At 40.2% G+C, this 25,131-nt stretch overlaps 1 protein-coding gene across 2 annotated transcripts; it reads left to right on the top strand.

Annotated features, from left to right (window-relative positions):
- The first annotated feature begins 1,177 nt into the window (after window positions 1-1,177).
- On the top strand, window positions 1,178-13,572 carry LOC149119513 (uncharacterized). 2 transcript variants are annotated; one of them, XM_089325233.1, is made up of 4 exons: window positions 1,178-1,775; window positions 1,884-2,142; window positions 3,269-3,355; window positions 13,145-13,572. In XM_089325233.1, exons 1-3 carry the CDS (start codon window positions 1,526-1,528, stop codon window positions 3,324-3,326), a joined length of 567 nt encoding a protein of 188 aa, XP_089181359.1. In that variant the 5' UTR covers window positions 1,178-1,525; the 3' UTR covers window positions 3,327-3,355; window positions 13,145-13,572. The 2 variants fall into 2 exon arrangements, with proteins under 2 accessions (XP_089181359.1, XP_089181358.1); XM_089325232.1 differs by having other exon boundaries at window positions 1,179-1,775; window positions 13,208-13,571.
- The last annotated feature ends 11,559 nt before the right edge of the window (window positions 13,573-25,131 follow it).

The following is a 25,131-nucleotide window of genomic DNA, read 5'->3' as shown; positions in this document are numbered from 1 at the left end:
ATGGATGCTATGGCTGGAGCTGCTCCAATCTGAAGCCAGGAGCCAGGAGCTTCCTCCGGTCTCCCACACAGGTGCAGGGGCCCAAGGACTTGGGCCATGATCTACTGCTTTCCCAGGCCATAGCAGAGAGCTGGATTGGAAGTGGAACAGCCGGGACTAGAACCAGCACCCATATGGAATGCTTGCGCGTCAGGCCAGGGCATTAACCCACTGCACCACAGTGCTGGCCCCTTTGACATTTACTTTAACCTAGTTTTCTTTGTTGTCATTTCAATCTTTATGTACAAACACATAAAAAATTCAAAATAGGGATATTCAAGTGGTGTGTAGATTGTTTTTATTGTGAAGTATAGCAGCAACAAAAGGAGATTTTATAATATATTTTGTCTCTATGAACATGAAAGAGTTGAAAATCTGTGTTGGAAAGCACTCTCGACTATACTGTGAAACAAGAAATTTTAACAGCTCGAAGGATCAATTAGAGTGGATTGTGCCAAAAATACATATTCAAAAAATCTCTAAATATGCATGTATATAATTGAAACTATGATTGTTCGTCTTATCAATTACCATTGTACTATGGAAGAAAGGATCAGCAGCTTCAAAAACTCTTATTTGAGAATTGGGAAGTTAAACACAAGCAACACAAACTTCTCACTTAAAGGAGGCTATAACAAACAATTCAGATAGTTTTGTCCTGTTCTCTGTGATGTCTCTAAACACAATTTTCATTTGGGAATGAATAAATACAGTATATACATACATTGAAAATGATCAGAGAAGAATTACAGAAAGTCATGTGCCCCGAGGGCCTGGTTTCCACCATTCAACCCCAATTGGTATGGCCTGGATACTCACACACCTGGGAGCTTTTAACCTCCATTACAGAACTTCTAAGAAAACAGTCACCACGTGCCAACGTGTCAGTCGCCAACAGACTGCATATACAACAGTGGTCCCATCAGAGGATGGGAATGATACTGTCCACCATCTAGTGACACTGCAGTGCACGCCGTGTCTAGGAGCATGCAGGAGTTCACACAGAACCCTGGCCACCAGGCAGGACATGTCACAGAGGGAACGGATGGCCTAGGGGAGTGTGCAGCCAACGACCAGGTGTTCCTTTTACAGGGCACGTATTAAGATTTCCAGATGCCTTGGAGACTTGTCTGATCTGTTTCTAGCTTATTCCTACCAGGTGGCCGCTCTAGGAGAGTTCTGACCATCAGTAAAGTTAGATTCAGTGTGAGTCAAGGCAACTGAACCACATCTGTGAAGTAGAAGTTTACTACTTAGAGATGTCAGAAGAGGGCCCTATGCCCCCGGGTCAGTGGGAAGGGAAAAGCTCTCAGACAGTCAACTCCATGGCGTCCACGGGACAGGTGAAAGTGAAGGTAGGAGGGGGGCGAGAGAGACCAGGAGGAAGGGGTGGGGCCGGGCGTGCGGCGCTTGCGCAGTACGTGCTGCGTCACCAAGCAGCAGAAGTAGCAACTACGAATTCTGGACGTGGGCGAAGGCCGAGTCCATGCAGAGTGGGGCTGCCCTGAAGAGTGGGGCGGCGGCCACGGCCAGGAAGAGTAGGGCGGCCCTGAACAGCAGGGAGGCTGTGACGGTGGCAGCCATGAGTCCTGCAGGCTCCAGCGTTGGAAGCGAGGAAGTGTGGGGAGGAGGCAATGTTGAGCGTGGGAAGATGGCGGCCGCGGTGGCCAAACAACGGGCGCTGAGCGTGGGCCCAGCGGCGGTGGGGGTGAAGTTAGACCTCAGGCATCTGTGTGGTGAGGAAGCCTGGGGCTGCCGTGGGGGAGCCTGGGACTGCAGCAGAGGTGGTGGCCACGGCGCTGGCCTGTGGAGCTGACTTGTGACTGCGTTTATCTTTGAGGCAGTGACAGATCTAGGGCCTACCTCAGTGGAGTGCCGTCGCAGCGTCTGCTGGCAGCAGGCCTCTTGGAGTCCCAGCGGCAGAGGCTCAGACGTGAGAAGAAGTGGCTGGAGTCGGCCGGGCCCTGGAGGACACGGGGCTGGAGCTGGACCTGGAAGTGATACCGAAGTTCAACAACGACGTGCTCGTCTCCGAGTTTCAGATGCTGCTCGGTGTTGGCTTAACCTGGCCGGCTGTGCCTTCCTCCTGGACAGGAGCAGCAGGTGAGTCAGTCTGGCCGGACTGACGCTGTCAGCAGCCTGGGGGCATCAAGGTTAAGGGAAGGGTCCCCCAAGCCCTGCAGGCAGTGAGGTGGGCCTCTGTCCCACAGCAGAGAGGGTCCACATGTATGGGGAGAAATCTGGGGTCTGAGGGCGCCTACAGGAGAATTAGGGGCCACAGAGACAGGAGGGGCAGAAGGGATATTGGGGACTGGGTTTCTCTGGGGTTCTGCAGGAAATCAGGGGCCGATAAGACTTGGGTGTGGCGGCATGGAAGGTAGACCTGGAAGGAAAGCCATGTGCTGTTGGCAAAGAGTAAAACCCCAGCACTTCTGGATTTGAAAGACTGAGAAAAAGGTAGGTGTTTAGAGTGCAGGACCAAGGTGGACAGCACTGGAGGGAAACTCTGGGGGAGCGTTTGGTGCCTTGGAAGAGCTGGGAGACGGGAGAATATGTTTGTGTATGTCTCCATCCGAGGATAGATAGGAAAAGGGAAGAATATTATTGCTGAAAGCAGATGACTTTTGCAAGAGCCATAGCAGGGATGCATGGGATATGTGAGATGGGGCCTGTGGAAAATCCTTGGGAAAAGTGGGGGAAAGGAGAATTTGGGAGGAGGATCTTTCTGAAAGGACTGGAGCATGAGTGCAGTGTTAATTAGGAAACTTCAAGAAAGGTCTCCAGGATATTGGGATTCGAGAGGGAGCTTACCTGAAAGAAAACTGGGTTGATAAGGCATTTGAGAAAATGGAGAATTTGACTTAGGCTGAGAATGAAACCTTTTTTGGCTTGTGGTCACTTTGTAGGACTGAATTGGGGCAGAACACTCTGGCTCATTAAAGGAGTGTTTCTTGGCTTTGGAAGAGTTATCTGTTATTTGATAGCTTTTTTTTTCTAATTACTTTAAATAATGACAGGAGCAACATGATTGTACTTGAAAAAGTTTGTGGGAAGAAAAATTGTACATTTGTTTTGGTATAAAAATTTTTTGATAATCCATGCATGGCTTTGTCATGATACATATTTTCCATAAACATTTTACACACGGTAATTTAATGTTATCTAATATTCTGAAGCTTTTTATCATGTTAGAATTTATGCTCACTTGTTGCTAAAATTCATTTGACAGTGCAAAATGCCCAACGGGAAGGCCATGGTACTTCTGTCAGCATTATTCTGGGTACTGAAAACACTGACCAGAGATAACACAATGCAGGTATAAGCCAATCTCATTGAAATCTTCAATTTGTAAGTTTTATGGCTTTTAAACACTACGAGTTTAAGTTGTCACATTGGCTACTGGAAAAATTGCTCTTTATTATTTGATGTGAGGAACACATATGTATGTGTCTATATATGTATGTGTACATATAGCAGACTGAGGAATATGTACATGCCTGTGTATGTGTATATATGTACGTATATGTAGCAGACTGCCTGGGTTTCATTTCTGACTCCATCATGCCACTCCTATGTGACTAAGGGAAAGTTACTCAGGGCATGTCTGTCATGTCTTAACTGAGAAGTAGAGATAACCAAAGTTAAAGCCCCAGAAAGCTGTGATGAGGATCAAAAAGTTAAGGTGTGTAGATCCCTCAACCAAGCACCTGGCACAAGCCTGCAAGAAGTGCTAGTAAGGACCACCATTTTTACTATAGCTGTGCATTACCAGATTAACCTCTGAAAGAGGTAAATGTTCCTAAATGTAAATTCATGAACTCTTGACATCTTAAATTCTATAAAAGGCACTGGGCCTATAAATAACTGTGCTTTCATCAATTATTGAAGTATGTGAGTTCAAAATTGTTTACTAAGCTTTTGCTAGAAATTAAGTTACTTAGAATAAGGAATAATTCTAACAAGTATTTGGTAACCAAAATTAAGAGCAAAGGTTAAAAAACTATGATACACAGACATACTTTTAGTGAAGTTATGGAATATAAGAGATATGTTTTGAATAAAGGAAAAAGTAATATTTGTCCTAAAGTATAATGGTGTTTGGCATGGAGAAAGAGGAAAAAAATAGGACAATCAGCTGAGGAAAATATAAAGTGTTGTAGATTTGTGGTAGATTGGCTGAGGTTATCATGGAATTGGCCACATGAGTTTCTGGAAATTGAGAGCATTAATACAAAAGGCACATTGACATGAAGTTAGAATTTTGTCCTACATGTTAATGTTAAAACAACCAGGTTTTCTGTTAGGAAAAAAGTTGACAAGAAGTTTTGATCTTTTATTTTTGAACTCTGCTTTTAGAGTTTTTCAACCCGTCTTTGTAATTTTCCATGTTGCAACTTTTTTTTTTTTTTTTTACAGTTTGCATTTAGTTGGAGACTTCCTCAGTTTGTCAGTCAGCTCCTGTAGCTTAAAAGTTTAGAGAGTAGGGTTATTTGATTCTGACCTCTAGCTTTTCTTAAGGTATTTAAATTGTTCCAAGAAGTAGGGTGAATATGAGTTTCATTCTATTCCAGGGTTTCTTCTTTGCCGTTTTAGTAACTGAGCTAGGAAATGAGAACTTCAAGTGTAGCACATCTTGGGTTCTCTGATATTGTTTTTAACTTTTATTTAATAAATATAAATTTCCAAAGTACAGCTTTTGGATTGTAGTGGCTTTCCCCCACATAACTACCCTCCCATCCACAACCATCCCATCTCTCATTCCCTCTCCCATCCCATTCACATCAAGATTCATTTTCAATTATGCTTATATACAGAAGATCAGTTTAGTACATACTAAGTAAAGATTTCAACAATTTGCACCCACACAGAAACACAAAGTATAAAGTACTGTTTGAGTACTATTTATACCATTAATTCACATAGTACAACACATTAAGGACAGAGATCCTACATGGGGAGTAAGTGTGCAGTGACTCCTGTTGAAATTTAACAATTGGCACTCTTATTTACGACATCAGTAATCACCCGAGGCTCTTGTCATGAGCTGCCAAGGCTATGGATGCCTCTTGAGTTCGCCAACTCTGATCTTTTTTAGACAAGGTCATAGACAAAGTGGAAGTTCTCGCCTCCCTTCAGAGAAAGGTACCTCCTTCTTTGATGGCCCATTCTTTCTGCTGTGATCTAACTCACAGAGATCTTTCATTTAGGTTATTTTTTGTCAGAGTGTCTTGGCTTTCCATGCCTGAAATACTCTCATGGGCTTTTTAGCCAGATCCAAATGCCTTAAGGACTAATTCTGAAGGCAGAGTGCTGTTTAGGACATCTGCCATTCTATGAGTCTGCTGTATATCCCGCTTCCCATGTTGGATTGTTCTCTCCTTTTTAATTTTATCAGTTAGTATTAGCAGACACTAGTCTTGTTTATGTGATCCCTTTGACACTTAATCCTATCATTGTGATCAATTATGAACTGAAGCTGATCACTTTGACTAGTGAGATGGCATTGGTACATGTCACCGTGATGGGATTGAATTGGAATCCCCTGGCATGTTTCTAGCTCTACCATTGGGGGTAAGTCTGATTGAGCATGTGCTGAACTGTACATCTCTTCCCTTTCTTATTCCCACTGATATATTTAACAGGGATCACTTTTCAGTTAAATACCTAAGAATAATTGTGTGTTAATTACAGAGTTCAACCAATGGAATTAAGTAGAACAAAAAAATACTAAAAGGAATAAAGTAGTAAATGTTCCTCAACAATCAGGACAAGGGCTGATCAAGTCATTGTTTCTCATAGTGTCCATTTCACTTTAACAGGTTTCCTTTTTGGTGCTTGGTTAGTTCTCACCAATCAGGAGAACATATGATATTTGTCCCCTGGGGACTGGCTTATTTCACTCAGCATGATGTTTTCCAGATTCCTTCATTTTATTGCAAATGACCGGATTTCAGTGTTTTTTTTTACTGCTGTATAGTATTCTATAGAGTACATGTCCCATAATTTATTTATCTAGTCTACTATGGATGGGCATTTGCGTTGATTCCAGGTCTTACCTATTGTGAAGTGAGCTGCAATAAACATTAAGGTGCAGACAGCTCTTTTATTTGCCAATTTAATTTCCTTTGGGTAAATTCCAAGAAGTGGAATGGCTGGGTTGTATGGTAGGGTTATATTCAGGTTTCTGAGGAATCTCCAGACTGACTTCCATAGTGGCTTGACCAGTTTACATTCCCACCAACAGTGGGTTAGTACCTCTTTTTCCCCACATCCTTGCCAGCATCTGTTGTTGGTAGATTTCTGAATGTGAGCCAATCTAACTGGGGTGAGGTGAAACCTTATTGTGGTTTTGATTTGCATTTCCCTGATGATCCTGAACATTTTTTCATATGTCTGTTGCCTATTTGGATTTCTTCACCTGAAAAATGTCTATTGAGGTCCTTGGCCCATCTCTTAAGTGGGTTGTTTGTTTTGTTATTGTGGAGTTTCTTGATCTCTGTGTAGATTCTGGTTATTTATTCTTTATATGTTGCATAGTTTGCAAATATTGTTTCCTGTTGTGTTGGTTGCCTCTTCACTTTCCTGACTGTTCCTTTTGCAGTACAGAAACTTCTCAATTTGATGTAATCACAATTGTTAATTTTGACTTTCACTGCCTGTGCCTCTGGGGTATTTTCCAAGAAGTCTTTGCCTGTGCCTATATCTTGCATGGTTTCTCCAATGTTCTCTAATAATTTGATGGTGTCAGGTCTTAGATTTAGATCTTTAGTCCATGTTGAGTGGATTTTTGTGTAAGGTGTAAGGTAGGGGTCTTGCTTCATGCTTCTGCATGTGGAAATCCAGTTTTCCCAGAAGCATTTATTTAATAGAGTGTCCTTGCTCCAGGAATTGGTTTTAGATCCTAAGTTGGCTGTAGATGTTTGGATTGATTTCTGGTGTTTCTATTCTGTTCCATTGGTCTATTCATCTGTTTCTGTACCAGTACCATGCTGTTTTGATTACAACTGCCCTGTAGTATGTCCTGAAATCTGGTATTGTGATGCCTCTGGCTTTGTTTTTGTTGTACAAGATTGCTTTAGCTATTCGAGGTCTCCTGCATCTCCATATGAATTTCAGCATCTTTTTTTTCCAGATCTGAGAAGAATGTCTTTGGTATTTTGATTGGTATCACATTGAATCTATAAATTGCTTTTGAGAGAATGGACATTTTGATGATATTGATTCTTCCAATCCATGAGCATGGAAGATTTTTCCAATTTTTGGTATCCTCTTCTATTTCTTTCTTTAAGGTTTTGTAATTCTCATCGTAGAAATCTTTGACATCCTTGGTTAAGTTTATTCCAAGCTATTTGATTGTTTTGTAGCTATTGTGAATGGGTTAGATCTTAGCAGTTCATTCTCGGCCATGGCATTGTCTGTGTATACAAATGCTGTTGATTTTTGTGCATTGATTTTATATTCTGCTACTTTGCCAAACTCTTCTTTTAGTTCCAGTAGTCTCTTAGTAGATTTCTTTGGATCCCCTAAATAAAGAATCATATCATCTGCAAAGAGGGATAGTTTGACTTCTTCCTTCCCAATTTGTATCCCTTTATTTTCTTTTTCTTGTCTAATGTTTCTGGCTCAAAATCTAGTACTATATTGAATAATAGTGATGAGAGTGAGCATCCCTGTCTGGTACCAGATCTCAGTGGAAATGCTTCCAACTTTTCCCCATTCAATAGGATGTTGGCTGTGGGTTTTTCATAAATTGCTTTGATTGTATTGAGGAATGATCCTTCTAGACCCAATTTTCTTAGAGTTTTCATCATGAAAGGATGTTTATTTTATCGAATGCTTTCTCTGCATCTATTGAGATAATCATATGGTTTTTCTTCTGCAGCTTGTTAATGTAGTGTATCATATTGATTAAATTGCCTACATTGAACGATCCCTGCATACCAGGGATAAATCCTACTAGGTCTGGATGGATGATATTTCTGACCTGTTGCATTCTATTGGCCAGAATTTTATTGAGGATTTTTGTGTCTATGTTTATCAGGGAAATTGGTCTGTAATTCTCTTTCAATACTGTATCTTTTTCAAGTTTAGGAATTAAGGTGATGCTGACTTCACAGAAAGAATTTGGGAGGATTCCCTCTTTTTGGATTGTTCTGAATAGTTTGAGAAGAATTGGAGCTAGTTCTTCTTTAAATGTCTGGTAGAATTCAGCAGTGAATCCATCTGGTCCTGGGCTTTCTTTCTTTGGAGGGCCTTTACTACTGATTCAATTTCTGTCTCAGTTATGGGTCTGTTTATGTATCCTATGTCTTCATGGTTCAATTTGGGTAGGTTGTATGTTTCCAGGAATCTGTCCATTTGTGATAGATTTCCCTGTTAGCTGGCATACAACTCTTTGTAGTAATTTCTGATGACTCTTTTTATTTCTGTGGTGTCTGTTGTTACATTTCCTTTTTCATCTCTGATTTTATTGATTTGGGTCTTTTATTTTTTTAGTTAGTTGGGCCAATGGGGTGTCAATTTTTTTTTTCCAAAAAAAAACAGCTCTTCATTTTGCTGATCTTTTGTAATTTTTGGGGGGATTCAATTCTGTTGATTTCTTCTCTAATTTTAATTATTTCTCTTCTCCTACTAGTTTTGGGTCTGGTTTGCTGCAGTTTTTCTAGATCTTTGAGATGCATTTATAGCTCATCCACGTGGTGCCTTTCCAATTTCTTGATGTAGGCACCTATTGCTATAAAATTTCCTCTTAACATTGCTTTTGCTGTATCCCATAAGTTTTGATATGTTGTGTTGTTATCCTCATTTACTTTCAGAAAGTTTTTGATTTCTCTTTTGATTTCTTCTATGACTCATTGTTCATTCAGGAGCATGTTGTTCAGTCTCTGTGTGTTTGCATACGCTCTAGGGATTCCTGAGTTGCTAATTTCCAGCTTCATTCCACTGTGGTCTGAGAAGATGCATGTTATGATCTCAGTTCTTTTGAATTTGCTGAGACTTGCTTTATGGCCTGGTATGTGGCCAGTCCTAGAGTAGGTTCCATGTACTGCTGAGAAAAATGTGTATTCCTCAAGTGTAGGATGAAAAGTTCTGAAGATATCTGTTACATCCATTTGGTCTGCAGTGCAGATTAAATCTGCTGTTTCCTTGTTGATCTTCTGTCAGGTTGATCTGTGTATTGCTGAAAGTGGAGTATTGAAGTCCCCCAATACTATTGTATTGGAGTCTAAGTCTCCCTTTAAGTTCCTTAACATATCTTTTAAATAACCCGGTGCCCTGTAATCAGGTGCATGTATGTTTATAATAGTTACATCTTCCTGTTGAATTGAACCCTTAATCATTATATAGTGCCCCTCTTTGTCTCTCTTAACAGTTTTTGTATTAAAGTTTATTTTGTCTGATATTAAGATGGCTATGCCAGCTCTTTTTTGGTTTCTGTTGGCATGGTATATCTTTTTCCAACTTTTCACATTCAATCTGCATGCATCTTTGCTGGAAAGATGTGTTTCTTGTAAGCAGAAAATATATGGGTTTTGTTTTTTAATCCGTTCAGCCAGTCTGTGTCTTTTAACTTGGAGTTGAGGCCATTAACATTCAAGTGACTGTTGATTAGTAGTGACTTTGCCCTGCAATTTTTCAAAGATATTTCTAATATGTGCTTTGAACTTCCTGTGATCTTTTACTGGGAGATTTTCTTCCTTTACCTTCTTTCATATTGATGGCCATGTTTCTGTGTTTCTGTGTGTAACACATCTTTAAGCATCTTTTGCAGGGCTGGATGAGTGGTGACAAATTCTTTCTGTTTGCTATGAAAGGTCTTTATTTCACCTTCATTCACAAATGAGAGCTTTGCAGGATATAACATTCTGGGATGGCAGTTTTTTTCTCTTAGTACTTGGGCTATATCTAGCCATTCCCTCCTAGCCTATAGGGTATCTGATGAGAAGTCAGTTGTGAGTCTAATTGGAGATCCTCTGAGAGTAATCTGTTTCTCTCTTGCATATTTTAGAATCTTTTCTTTATGTTTCACTGTGGTGAATTTAATTACAATGTGTCATGATGAGGATCTCTTTGGGTCTTGTTTATTGGGGGTTCTATGTGCTTTTTGTACTTGGATGTCTCTTTCCTTCTCCAAACCCGGGAAGTTTTCTGCTAGTATCTCACTAAAAAGGCCTTCTAATACTTTCTCTCTCTCCATGTCTTCAGGAACTCCTAGAACCCGAATGTTAGTTTTTTTAAATAGTATCCTGCAGATTCCCAACAATATTTTTTAGATTTATAATTTCCTCTTCTTTTCTTTGGTTTGACTGTATACTTTCCTGTGCTCTGTCTTCTAGGTCAGATATTCTCTTTTTTACCTCATTGATTCTGTTTTTAAGGCTCTCAAATATGTTTTTCCTTTGTTCTATTAAATTCTTCATTTCATTTTGATTTCTCTTCAATATCTCAATTTCATGTTCTATTAAATTCCTCATTTCATTTTGATTCCTCCTTAAGATTTCATTTTCACGAGAGAGATTTTCTGTCCTGTCCTGTATGAATTTCTGTAGTTCATGCATTTGTTTTTGATAACTTCTAAGTGTTCTGATCATAAATTTTTTGAATTCCATATCTTCCATTTCTTCTATCTCATCTTCATATTCTTGTATTGGAGTGTCACGTTCATTTGGGAGCATCTTGGTGTCTTCCTTGTTCTTATTTCCTCAGTTTTTGTGTTTGTTCTTTGGCATTGTGGATATATTCTTTGGTTTCTTCTTTTTTTCTTGCTGTGGTGGCTTTTTTCATTATACTATGTCTCTAAATTAAGTGGACTGTCTGCTTTTGGTAAATCTCTAGAGGCTTGTGGTGGGTGTGGCCAGAGAGCTCTGTTCAGTTCTTCAGGGTTAAGGGTGTGCCAAAGGTTACACACCCAGGTTTGGTGTGGTAAATCTTCTCTCCCTCTTTTTTTTTTCTTTTTATTCAGAAGGGAAGTAATTCTGCTCAGCTGAGCTCTTCTCCTTGGTGGCAATCAGTGCCTGAGCATGAGCCCCTGTGGGTATAATATTCATCTGCTGTGTCCCAAGAACCACACAAAAGATCTGTGCATTCCTCACTGTAAGCTCAGATTCCCCTGCAATGTCTTTCACCGGGTAGCCAGTGTGGCCTGTGCTTGTGGCATCTCCCACTAAGACTGCTCAAGTCTCAGCCACACTGTGAGTTATACCACACACCCTCAGGTTTTTTTTTTTTTTTTCACTATGCCAGTTCATAAGCTCCACACATTCACTAGGTCTTAATCTCCTGTTATTACTCCCCACCAGAGTAAGGTTTTTCTGTTTGGCTGATTGTTGGGTACAGCCCCAAGCTGGTGCAACTGTTACGTATGTCCAAAATGGTGCCTGCTCTATTGGCTCCTAGGCTTTTGTAAGGTGATTGGAGAGATAGAATCATGTCCATACTGTCCCTTTTATTTTTTCTCTCTAGTTAGGCTGGTGTTTTTTCCCCCACAGGGCTTCAAGCCTTGTTCCCTTTAGGCTCTTCCTGCCACTTTTCTGCCAGTGTCTCATGCTACTGTGGTTTTATCTCACTACTCTTTCCAGTGCTGGTGCAGAGCCTCTCAACAGCTAGAGTCCCAAGCTGTGGGTACCTGTGCCCTCCACGTAGGTCTACCATGTCCCTCTAATTACGGAAGAGTTTCCTCTGCTGTTTTTCCCTAATTCTTCCCTGAGACTACACTATCTTCACTTTTATTAATCTGTTTTCTCCTCGACTATCAGTAAGCTCCCTTCTTATTCCACCATCTTGGCTCCTACTGATTTTTGAATATTGAACGATCCATGCATACCAGAGATAAATCCCACTTGGTTGGGGTAAATGATTTTTCTGATGTGTTGTTGGACTTGTTTGGCTAGAGTTTTATACAGGATTTTTGCTTTTGTGTTCATGGGAAATTGGTCTGTAGTTCTCTTTCTCAGTTGCGTCTTTTTCAGGTTTAGGGATTAAGGTAATGCTGGCTTCATAGAAAGAACTTGGGAGAATTCCCTCCTTTTTAATTATTTTGAATAGCTTGAGAAGAATTGGAACTAGTTCTTTAAATGTCTGGTAGAATTCAGCAGTAAAGCCATGCAGTCCTAGGCTTTTCTTTTTTTGGAGGATGTAGGCATCATTTACTATGCCACAGTGCTGGCCCTGGAAATGGAATTTTGAAATCCATGTATACAACAAATTTTTGAATTTTGTATGAAATACTTATGTTATTAAAATTATAAATGTATTTCAAAACACATCTTTAGTTCCATTCTTCCATGAATTATCCAAAGTATAATCATATATATGTATTCTATTTTTTGCCATAATTTCAATATTGCATGCTGATCAGTGATTGTAACATGCACAAAATTTGTTTTGAGAAACAACAGATTTTTTTCTTAGTATTTGAAGGTTAACTAGTAGAATCTTATTTTATGAAACTTTTTACTATGTTTGATCTGTTCATTCACAGTAAGAACATGCCAAATTTATCTGTCATAGTATTGTTTTTGTAATATCAACTTGTTTTCATCAGATTAGTTCTTGTGAATACGAGACTGCTGTGAAAGTATATAAAAAATCACAGCTATTTTATCTTATTTGTGAACTGTAACTTTATGAATAAGGTATCACTCTTTTTTTTAAAGATTTATTTTATTTATTTGAAAGAGTTACACAAAGAGATAGAAACAGAAAGAGAGGTCTTCCATCTGCTGGTTCACTCCCCAGATGGCCACAACTGCTGGAGCTGAGCTGATCCAAAGCCAGGAGCCAGGGGCTTCTTCTGGGTCTCCCACATGGGCACAGGGGCGCAAGCACTTGGGCCACATTCTGCTGCTTTCCCAGGCCACAGCAGAGAGCTGGATCTGAAGAGGAGCAGCCAAAACTAGAACTGGCACCCATATGGGATGCCAGCACTTCAGGGCAGGGCTTTAAACTGCTGCGTCACAATGCCAGTCCCAGGTATCACTCTTTATACCTTTTGTCTCAGTTGAATTGAATTATATTTTATTTGAGATTTATAGCAATATAGTAGCATTTTTCTTTTTGTAACAATCAGCTGATATAATGAATGACACAGTACTATTTGTACCAGGAAGTTCATGACTAACCGACCACTTCAGAGGGAACAAATGGTCATTGATGTGTTCCACTCTAGGAAGGCAACTGTTCCACAGAGATTTGGGAAAAACTAGCCACAATGTGCTAGACGATTCCTGATGTCACTTTGTATTTGGATTTAGAACCCATTTTGGCAGTGGCAAGACAATGGACTTTGGTAAGATTTGTGATTCCTTAGATTATGTTAAAAAAAAAATGAACCCAAACATTGACTTGCAATACATGGCCTGTATAAGAAAAAGATCTCAACACAACAGCAAAAGGAGTGTAACAACAGAATGAAGAAGTTCAGGGGAACTACCAAAGCCAATGTTAGTGCTGGCAAAAAGCTGAAGGAATAAAGATTTTGTGATGACTTTATCTATGGTGATTTTGTGACTTTTTCATAAGAATTAATAAACTGTAAAACTTTAAAAAAATGTGTGGAATGAACTGTGTATTTTCTGTGTGGAGTACATGTGCTTTACTCAGTTAAATGATCCAGTAAACACTACAAAGAAGAAATGATGACAGTCTACAATGACTACTTTGTGCAGCAAATACTAGAGTGTGGGGCAATTATTAGCTCAATCTCAGGCATAGCCATGGTCTAGCTTTTCCTTTTCCTGCACTGTTTATTCTAGCAAATTGCACTTGGATGATGAAGGCAAACCAGTGGTTGGAATACTTTTTTTCTGTAGCCCAATCATCCCCTCAAAGCAGCACTGCTTTAAAGAAAGCTTTCCAGGTGCTCTGCCCAGCCTATCTTGAAGGATCTCATCAAATAATAAAGCATTTATTCATTTTTGTCAAAGTTGAGTCACTGGTACCATTATCCTCATAAAAATATTACTAATCTTATCTTTAAATTTTATTTCATATTCTTTTGGCACCACACTTTTTATTCCAACCTTCAAAGAATATAAAGAGGTGATGGCATCTGATGTCAAACCATGCCAATGATAATAAAGGAATGGAAAAACAATTAACAACAAAAAGAAAATGATTTAAAAAACAAATATTTCACATTTCACAGCAGTGCTCTGGCAGCATGGCAAGCATTTCTGGCCAACTTCTTCAACCAACAGGGATTTGAACAACCCCCTGATCTTAGCAAAGGTACTACCATATTTGCCCCTGAGAGTTTACATTCTGAGTCACTACATGTCACACTGCTCCACTCAGCAGACTTTGTAAACTTGATCTTCAGAAGTAACTGTATTGTGCATGATTACAATGAGAACAGACTAAAAACACAACAGATAATGGCAGAAAAGTAAACTAAGTATCCTGTTAGGCATCAGGAGATCACTGCTGGCCAAGTCCTTCATGTTATCACCTTCAAGAAAAACTCTGATATTCATTTCTCAGCAAACCCAATATTCAGAAGCTTACCCAGCAGGCTCAAGTCAAAGGTTTTAGAGATAGTCTCCCCCTTCTTGCCCTATTCTTTTTCTTTTTTGGTAAATATTTCATATAAAACATGAAATCAAGTTCTGCTTTATATAAAAACTGAATATTTTTAATAGTTAAAAATATGTATCTTTAAATTTCTGTTTAAAAAGACATATAGTAACAGTACTGCAGAAGATTGGATTTAGTCCCTCTACCCACACAAAGATATATTAAGGCAAAGGCTCCTGGAAAGGCATGTCCACCCTGGGTGTGGGCTGGAGATTGAGGTGAACACATCGGCTCCTCGTGGGGTCAGCAGAAGGGTTTCTCCCATATGTTCACTTAGCCTTTCTGCATCCCAAAGAAGACTGTCTCAGCCATGTCGATGAATAGACCTGTGTCTACCATGCCTGGGATCATTTTGGTAGCCATGTTCACTTGACAACTTTTGTGTGCACAAACTTCCAGTCCAGGATAAAATTTCCATTATCTGTCACCACAGGACCTGCCTGTGGACAGCCATTTGAAGTTGAACTTCACCCCAAACTTCCAGGTCACTGCTAGGCTCACATTTATAAATTTTTGAGGTTTAAAGTTATTTTACAGGCATATGCAATTCTACAAAGTACATGCCTGATAAGATTATTATCTATAGCAATAAACTATTAACAGTGATATAAAGTTGTAGACAAATATATATGAAAGTGTTAAGTCTCCCATCTAAGACTAAAAAAGTTATCAGTAATTAATTTACATTAAAAAAGAAATATTTATGCTCTCAAAATCAGAACATTTACAAATAAAAATTTCTGTTTGATAATTTGAGAAATTTAGCACATCTACAACCACTGTCTAATCAAAATTTTATTTTCATTGACTCAACATTTGTTATTTAACTACAGATTTAAAATACCATTTGATGGCAAAATGTGCAAAATAAATTGGTACAATACAGTTCTGGCTCAGAAGTTAACAGAAAAATCAATCAGATTGATGATAGAACAGCTTGCTAAGTGTTGTCAAAAAGATCTGTCCAAGGAATCACTAGTACAGTGGAGAGAATAAAGGGGTCAATCCACTGAACTCTGGGCAAGGAATCCCTGGTTACATCCTAGCTCAAGGAAGTCACCAAACCATGTTTTAACTGAGTTCATCTGTACACATTGGAACAATGAAATATCGCTCATCATACACTGTCCTTGTGAAAAGCATTCATATCCACTCACACTCACTGTGCACCAGGTACTGTATTAAGGGTTCAGAGAAACAAAGCACATCCCATAGGGTCCCAGTGTGGTTAGAGGGTAAAAGGGCTGAGGATTGTTGGATGTATCATCACTGAGCACTGACCTCTCTATCAATATATAATTTCCTAAAAGGATCAAAGATTTTAAAAGTTCCTAAACTGCGTTTCAGAAGGTGAGACATCCAAAGTTTTGTTATCTTTTGTCATGTGTGTTTGGAATGAGATCAGTGCGCATCAGAATTACCTGTGTTGCTAAGAAGTGCACATGCACTGCCTCACCCGAAGCTTATTGCTTTAGAAACCTCTAGGAGCCTGGCAGTTCTGAAGTAACTCCCTAGTCAAACTCTTTCATTTCAGACTGCTAACAAAAACTTGGATGATTATTAATAGGAACACACACATTGCCATACAACTTTTTTTTTTACCATAAAATAAGTGTCACAAACCTTTTTAAAGTTCTCATTAAAAAGACTTCTAATCAAAACACGAGAGCAACAACAAATGCCCACAGCAATGCTGACTTCAGCTGACACTATGCATAATTTGTGTGCATGCATACATGTGCATCTTCTTCCAGGGAAACAAGAGTTGGGCAAGCAAATAAAGGTTATGAATCCTTGACAATATTTTCAATATTAAACAACTAGTTTTTAAAAGAAAATCTGAACACTGTTGCAAATGGGGTAAATTGATACAGCTGGTTGCCTGAACAGACCTGTCCAAAGGGTTAGATCACAACCATGTTTTCACTTATTGCACCTATAACATGGAGCACATTTCTCATCTGAGTCAGTTGTAGCACCTCAGTAAAATGGAAGTAACAGGACTTCATTCACAGCTAGTATTGCATGAAAGAAATCAGAAACTTATAAGTAACACAAAAACATTATCTAAAAATTAGCACAAGTGCAGTCTCAAACCCCTTCATTCATATGTAAATTTTACACTACATCTGGAAGAATTAATATTAAAAACATAATTCTTCCAGAGTACACAAGCACAATGGAGTGCTGTTTTTAAGGATTCATGATACGAATATTGTGTTACCTTAGGCACCTCGCACATAAATTAGGGAAAACAGTCTTACCAGAAAATGATTTGACAGTAACATCTGTTGACTCCAGTTTCAGGATTTATGGTTCACCCTGAAGTTACACAAATCTAGCTTTTTTCCCTACTCTGCAAGGTTAGAAAAAGCAGGAAGAGAAAATAGGTGTTTCAAGCATTTCCTATCAAACAAAAATATTACAAGCTTATGGACAGGTTGGGTGGGGGAAACTGATAAAAAGCCCAAATGGGAAATGTTGAAGGAAAAAAGTTAGTTCATCCATCTTGGAGTCAGTATTTGTTCCTAATGTGGAAAAAAAATACAGAGTGGAAAAAAATCTATTGGTATAGATTCTGTGATTCTGTGGTATAGCATGAGGATGAAGGCAGGTGCGGCCTGCATGTCTAGGATCAAAACCTGCTGCACCTTTCCAAACAAGTGACAATCCTAACGAAGAAAGCAGAGACGTATTATAAGGAAAACCTGTAACACAATCTCGGGTCTTTGAAGACGAAATAAAAACCAGCAGCTAGGAAATAGGGCCAACACTGTGGTATAGTGGGTAAAGCCCCCTGCAGTGCCAGCATTCCATGTGGGCACCGGTTCAAGACCCGGCTGCTCCACTTCTGATCCAGCTCTCTGCTATGGCCTGGGAAAGCAGTAGAAGATGGCCCAAGTCCTTGGGCTGCTGCACCCACGTGGGAAACCTGGAAGAAGCTCCCGGCTCCTGGCTTCATGTTGGTGAAGCTCAGGCCATTGTGCCCAACTGGGGAGTGAATCAGCAAATGGAAGACCTCTCTCTCTCTCTGCGCCTCTCCTTCTCTCTGTGTGTAACTCTGACTTCAAACAATAAAAATACATCTTAAAAAAAAAAAAAAACTCGGCAGCCAGGAGCTAACAAAAAGTCCCTATACCTACCCAGGACGGCCACCACTGCCGACCTCAGGCGTTCTGTTCTGTGGCGAGGCTGCACAAAACAGCACGCGGGCGAGGGTCCCCGCTTCTTTTCCCAAAGCTTCCTTCCTTAGCGCCTCAGAGATCCACGCTACAGGAGGCCCAGCAGAGGCTCCCAGCACCCAGCAGCCCCCTCCCCGCTGCCCTCGGCTCAGAGCTTGGATCACAGCCACAGTGTCTGCTAGGCTTTATGAAGCTCCGAGGTCTCGGGTTGCGTCACTTCCAGCCCAGGCAGACTGGGGCCGCACCGTCCAAACCCCGGCCCACACTCAGGGCCCGGATGGACCAACCCACACCCGTGAGCCAATGGCGTGCTCACCCGCCCCTGTTGGCCTCCTCCCAGCGTGGGGGCAGCGGTGGCACCAGGGTCAGAGACGCTGACCAGTTCACAGGCCTCCGTCCCTGTGACTCCGGCGGCACTCCCAGGCCGCCCTCCTCTCCACTTCAGTATCTTCCCTGCACCTGCCCACTACAAGAGCCGGGGCTCGCTGCTTGCTGCTTCCCAGTCATGGACCCTGTCTGAAGGCCGCTTTGGAGCCAAATCCCGAGGTAAAGTTAGAAGACAGTGGGGCGAGCCTGACGCGGAGCCCAGGCAGAGGCTGAACCCGCGCCTTTTATTTGTGCTACGGGGGCGGCGATGGCAGCGCTGGGTGCTGCACAGTGGGCCGGGCCACTCTCCTCACCACCCGGAGCCTGGGGGAGTGAGGGGCGCCCTGACTGGCAGTGACCGCGTCCTCCTCAGATGCCATCATTCCCTGTCCCGGGCCCTCTAGCGCAGCCATTTTTTCTTCTCCGAGGAGACTCTGGCTGGGCCCGGCTCCCCTCCTGCTTCTCCACTTTCTCCTTTTGGGCCTCTCTGTATTCCCTCTTTCAGTTGCTCCCTGGCTCCTTGCTCCACCGCTTCTCCCTGGCCCAACTGCCACATTGTCTGAAGGGGAGCTTGAAGATAAAGTGTTTGTAATTTCTAATTAGATGTCTTAAAAAAAAAAATCGCTCTAGGTTAAACCAGTGATTATTTCTTTTCCTTGTCATTGGTAGCCTTTTTTAGATCGTTAGCAAATCTATAAAATTATATTATTGATTGCTATTAGTGTGCACTTTGAATGAACAATAATTGTTTAAAAACACTTGACCCAGTTAGAGGGGATAGTTAAGTATAAATAACTTCTTTTTTTTTTTTCTTTTCTCTTCCATTTATTATAACACATTTCATACACTGTTGCAGAAAAAGAAATCATTCTCCCCCATCCTCTTACATTTCTAAAGGATTTCTTTTTTTATTTTTTAAAAAAACTTTTATTTAATGAATATAAATTTCCAAAGTATGGCTTATGGATTACAATGGCTTCCCCCCCATACCGTCCTTCCCACCCACAACCCTCCCCTTTCCCACTCCCTCTCCCCTTCCATTCACATCAAGATTCATTTTCGATTATCTTAATATACAGAAGATCAGCTTAGTATACATTAAGCATGGATTTCAACAGTTTGCTCCCACACAGAAACATAAAGTGAAAAATAATAGATGATGTTTTTTTAAATGATGATGAAATCAGAGCAGACCTATTGTCATGTTTAATCCCAGTGAGAGTCAAGTTGGGAATTAATAATTTCTTTTTTTTTTTTTTTTTTACAGAGGATCAGTTTAGTATGCATTAAGTAAGGATTTCAACAGTTTGCACCCCCATAGAAACACAAAGTGAAATATATTGTTTGAGTACTCGTTATAGCATTAAATCTCAATGTACAGCACATTAAGGATAGAGATCCTACATGAGGAGTAAGTGCACAGTGACTCCTGTTGTTGACTTTACCAATTGACACTCCTGTCTATGGCATCAGTAATCTCCCTATGCTCCAGTCATGAGTTTCCAAGGCTATGGAAGCCCTCTGAGCTCTCCTACTCTTATCTTGTTTAGACAAGGTCATAGTCAAAGTGGAGGTTCTCTCCTCCCTTCAGAGAAAGGTACCTCCTTCTTTGAAGACCTGTTCTTTCCACTGGGATCTCACTCACAGAGATCTTTTGCCAGAGTGTCTTGGCTTTCCATGCCTGAAATACTCTCATGAGCTTTTCAGCCAGCTCCAAATGCCTTTAGGGCTGATTCTGAGGCCAGAGTGCTATTTAGGACATCTGCCATTCTATGAGTCAGCTGAGTATCTCACTTACCATGTTGGATCACTCTCCCCTTTATTTACTCCATCAGTTAGCGTTAGCAGGTACTAGACTTGTCTCTGTGCTATCTTTGACTCCCAGTCCCTCCACCATGACCAACTGTGAACTGAAATTGATCACCTGGAACAGTGAGATGGCATTGGTACATGCCACCTTGATGGGATTGAATTGGAATCCCCTGGTATGCTTCCAACTCCACCACTTGGGGCAAGTCAGCCTGAGCATGTCCCAAATTATACATCTCTTCCCTCTCCCATTCCCACCACCATGTTCAACAGGGATCACATTTCAGTTAATTTTCAACACTTAAGAATAACTGCATCAATTACAGAACTAAACCAGTCATATTAAGTAGAACAGATAAAAAAATACTAAGAGGGATAATGTATTAAGTTGTTCATTAACAGTCAGGGCTATGCTGATCAAGCCACTGTTTCCCATAGTGTCCACCTCACTCCAACAGGTTTCCCTCTTGGTGTTCAGTCAGTCGTCACTGATCAGGGAGAACATATGGTATTTGTCCCTTTGGGACTGGCTTATTTCACTCAGCATGATGTGTTCCAGATTCCTCCATTTTGTTGCAAATGACTGGATTTCATTGTTTCTTACTGCGGTATAGTATTCTAAAGAGTACATATCCCATAATTTCTTTATCCAGTCTACCGTTGATGGGCATTTAGGTTGGTTCCAGGTCTTCGCTATTGTGAATTGAGCTGCAATAAACATTAGGGTGCACACCTCTTTTTTGTTTGCCAATTTAAATTCCTTTGGGTAAATTCCAAGGAGTGGGATGGCTGGGTCGAACGGTAGGTTTATCTTCAGGTTTCTGAGGAATCTCCAGACTGACTTCCATAGTGGCTTGACCAGTTTGCATTCCCACCAACAGTGGGTTAGTGTCCCTTTTTCCCCACATCCTCGCCAGCATCTGTTGTTGGTAGATTTCTGCATGTGAGCCATTCTAACCGGGGTGAGGTGGAACCTCATTGTGGTTTTGATTTGCATTTCTCTGATTGCTAGTGACCTTGAACATTTTTTCATGTGCCTGTTGGCCATTTGAATTTCCTCTTTGGAAAAATGTCTATTGAGGTCCTTGGCCCATCTCTTAAGTGGGTTGTTGGTTTTGTTTTTGTGGAGTTTCTTGATCTCTTTGTAGATTCTGGTTATTAACCCTTTATCTGTTGCATAGTTTGCAAATATTTTTTCCCATTCTGTCGGTTGTCTCTTTACTCTCCTGACTGTTTCTTTTGCAGTACAGAAACTTCTCAATTTGATGCAATCCCAATAGTTGATTTTGGCTTTGACTGCCTGTGCCTCCCGGGTCTTTTCCAGAAATTCTTTGTCTGTGCCAATATCTTGAAGGGTTTCTCCAATGTTCTCTAGTAACTTGATGGTGTCAGGTCGTAGATTTAGGTTTTTAATCCATGTTGAGTGGATTTTTGTGTAAGGTGTAAGGTAGGGGTCTTGCTTCATGATTCTGCACGTGGAAATCCAATTTTCCCAACACCATTTATTGAATAGACTGTCCTTGCTCCAGGAATTAGTTTTAGATCCTTGATCAAATATAAGTTGGCTGTAGATGTTTGGGTTGATTTCTGGTGTTTCAATCCTGTTCCATTGGTCTATCCATCTGTTTCTGAACCAGTACCATGCTGTTTTGATTACAACTGCCCTGTAGTATGTCCTGAAATCTGGTATTGTGATGCCTCCGGCTTTGTTTTTGTTGTACAAGATTGCTTTAGCTATTCGAGGTCTCTTGTGCCTCCATATAAATTTCAGCATCATTTTTTCTAGATCTGAAAAGAATGTCTTTGGTATCTTGATTGGTATTGCATTGAATCTGTAAATTGTTTTTGGGAGAATGGACATTTTGATGATATTGATTCTTCCAATCCATGAGCATGGAAGATTTTTCCATTTCTTGGTATCCTCTTCTATTTCTTTCTTTAAGGTTTTGTAATTTTCATCGTAGAGATCTTTAACGTCTTTGGTTAAGTTTATTCCAAGGTATTTGATTGTTTTTGTAGCTATTGTGAATGGGATTGATCTTAGAAGTTCTTCCTCAGCCATGGCATTGTCTGTGTATACAAAGGCTGTTGATTTTTGTGCATTGATTTTATACCCTGCTACTTTGCCAAACTCTTCTATGAGTTCCAATAGTCTCTTAGTGGAGTTCTTTGGGTCCCCTAAATACAGAATCATGTCATCTGCTAAGAGGGATATTTTGAGTTCTTCCTTCCAAATTTGTATCCCTTTAATTTCTTTTTCTTGCCTAATAGCTCTGGCTAGAACCTCCAGAACTATATTGAATAGCAGTGGTGAGAGTGGGCATCCCTGTCTGGTACCAGATCTCAGTGGAAATGCTTCCAACTTTTCCCCATTCAATAGGATGTTGGCTGTGGGTTTTTCATAGATTGCTTTGATTGTATTGAGGAATGTTCCTTCCAAACCCAGTTTGCTTAGAGTTTTCATCATGAACGGGTGTTGTATTTTATCAAATGCTTTCTCGGCATCTATTGAGATAATCATATGGTTTTTCTTCTGCAGTCTGTTAATGTAGTGTATCACATTGATTGTCTTGTGCACATTAAAACCATCCCTGCATACCAGGGATAAATCCCATTTGGTCTGGGTGGATGATCTTTCTGATGTGTTGTTGCATTCTATTGGCGAGAATTTTATTGAGGATTTTTGCATCTATGTTCATCAGGGATATTGGTCTGTAATTCTCTTTCAGTGCTGCATCTTTCTTTGGCTTAGGAATTAAGGTGATGCTGGCTTCATAGAAAGAATTTGGGAGGACTCCCTCTTTTTCGATTGTTCTGAATAGTTTGAGAAGAATTGGAGTTAGTTCTTCTTTAAACGTCTGGTAGAATTCAGCAGTGAATCCATCTGGTCCTGGGCTTTTCTTTGTTGGGAGGGCCTTTATTACTGTTTCAATTTCTGTCTCAGTTATGGGTCTGTTTAGGTTTTTGATGTCTTCCTGGTTCAATTTAGGCAGTTTGCATGTGTCCAGGAATCTATCCATTTCTGATAGGTTTCCCTGTTTGCTGGCATACAAGTCCTTGTAGTAATTTCTGATGATTCTTTTTATTTCTGTGGTGTCTGTTGTTACATTTCCTTTTTCATCTCTGATTTTATTGATTTGGGTCTTTTCTCTTCTTTTTTTAGTTAGTTGGGCCAATGGGGTGTCAATTTTGTTTATTTTTTCAAAAAACCAGCTCTTCGTTTGGCTGATTTTTTGTAGTGTTTTTCTTGATTCAATCCTGTTGATTTCTTCTCTGATTTTAATGATTTCTCTTCTCCTACTAGATTTGGGTCTGGTTTGCTGTAGGTTTTCTAGATCCTTGAGGTGAATTGAAAGCTCATCTATTTGGTGTCTTTCCAATTTCTTGATGTAGGCACCTATTGATATAAACTTTCCTCTTAACACTGCTTTTGCTGTGTCCCATAAGTTTTGGTACGTTGTGCTGTTATCCTCATTTACTTCCAGAAAGTTTTTGATTTCTCTTTTGATTTCTTCTATGACCCATTGTTCATTCAGGAGCATGTTGTTCAATCTCCATGTGTTTGCGTATGCTCTAGGGATTCCTGAGTTGCTAATTTCCAACTTCATTCCTTTATGGTCTGAGAAGCTGCATGGTATGATTCTAATTCTTTTGAATTTGCTGAGACTTGCTTTATGGCCTAGTATGTGGTCAATCCTAGAGAAGGTTCCATGTACTGCTGAGAAGAATGTAAAATCTTTAGCTGTAGGATTGAAAGTTCTGTATATATCTGTTAGATCCATTTGGGCTATAGTGTCGTTTAAATCTACTGTATCCTTGTTGATCTTCTGACCGGATGATCTGTCTATTTCTGAGAGTGGAGTATTGAAGTCCCCCAGTACTACTGTATTGGGGTCTAAGTCTCCCTTTAAGTCCGTTAATAAATCTTTTAGATAAACTGGTGCCCTGTAGTTAGGTGCATATACATTGATAATTGTTATATCTTCCTGTTGAATTGATCCCTTAATCATGATATAGTTTCCCTCTTTGTCTCTCTTAACAGTTTTTGTGGTAAAGTTTATGTTGTCCGATATTAAGATGGCTACGCCCGCTCTTTTTTCATTTCTGTTGGCATGGTATATCTTTTTCCAGCCTTTCACTTTCAGTCTGTATGGATCTTTGTTGGAAAGATGTGTTTCTTGTAAGCAGCAAATAGATGGGTTTTGTTCCTTAACCCAATCAGCCAATCGGTGTCTTTTAACTGGACAGTTCAGGCCATTCACGTTCAAAGTGACTAATGATAAGTGGTAACTTTGCCCTGCCATTTGCCAAAGATAAGTTCTAATATATGCTTTGAATTCCCTGTGATCTTTTGCTGTGAGGTTTCCTTCCTTGGTTTCCTTCCTTTCCTTTCTTTCATATTGATGGCCGTGTTTCTGTGTTTCTGTGTGTAACACATCTTTAAGCATCTTTTGCAGGGCTGGATGAGTGGCAACAAATTCTTTCAATTTCTGTTTGCAATGAAAAGTCTTTATTTCACCTTCATTCACAAATGATAGCTTTGCAGGATATAATATTCTGGGCTGGCAGTTTTTCTCTCTTAGTACCTGGGCTATATCTCGCCATTCCCTCCTAGCTTTTAGAGTTTCTGATGAGAAGTCAGCTGTGAGTCTGATTGGAGATCCTCTGAGAGTAATCTGACGTTTCTCTCTTGCACATTTGAGGATCTTTTCTTTATGTTTCACTGTGGAGAGTTTAATTACAACGTGTCATGGTGAGGATCTCTTTTGGTCGTGTTTATTAGGGGTTCTGTGAGCTTCCTGTACTAGGATTTCTCTGTCCTTCTCCAAACCTGGGAAATTTTCTGCTAATATCTCACTAAAAAGGCCTTCTAATCCTTTCTCCCTCTCCATGCCTTCAGGAACTCCTAGAACCCGAATGTTGGGTTTTTTAATAGTATCCTGAAGATTCCCGACAATATGTTTTAGATTTCTAATTTCCTCGTCTTTTCTTTGGTCTGACTGTATCCTTTCCTGTTCTCTGTCTTCTAAGTCCGATATTCTCTCTTCTGCTTCACCCATTCTGTTTGTAAGGCTCTCTATTGTGTTTTTCATTTGATCTATTGAATTCTTCACTTCAGTCACTATCACAGTTTCCTGTTGTACTAGTTGTTTCGTTTCAT

This window comes from Oryctolagus cuniculus, chromosome Y (genome assembly GCF_051225735.1).
Source record: "Oryctolagus cuniculus isolate XC-2025 breed Fujian yellow rabbit chromosome Y, ASM5122573v1, whole genome shotgun sequence".
NCBI classification, from domain to species: Eukaryota; Metazoa; Chordata; class Mammalia; order Lagomorpha; family Leporidae; genus Oryctolagus; species Oryctolagus cuniculus.
The sequence above is the reverse complement of the archived record's forward strand: the minus strand, read 5'-3'. Positions and strand labels throughout refer to the sequence as shown.

Coding starts and splice junctions, on each gene's coding strand:
- LOC149119513 (XM_089325233.1), top strand. CDS start 1,526: ATGCAGAGTGGGGCTGCCCTGAAGAGTGGGGCGGCGGCCACGGCCAGG. Junction 1,776..1,883: donor AGACCTCAGGCATCTGTGTG/GTGAGGAAGCCT, acceptor TCTTTGAGGCAG/TGACAGATCTAGGGCCTACC. Junction 2,143..3,268: donor CTCCTGGACAGGAGCAGCAG/GTGAGTCAGTCT, acceptor TTCATTTGACAG/TGCAAAATGCCCAACGGGAA.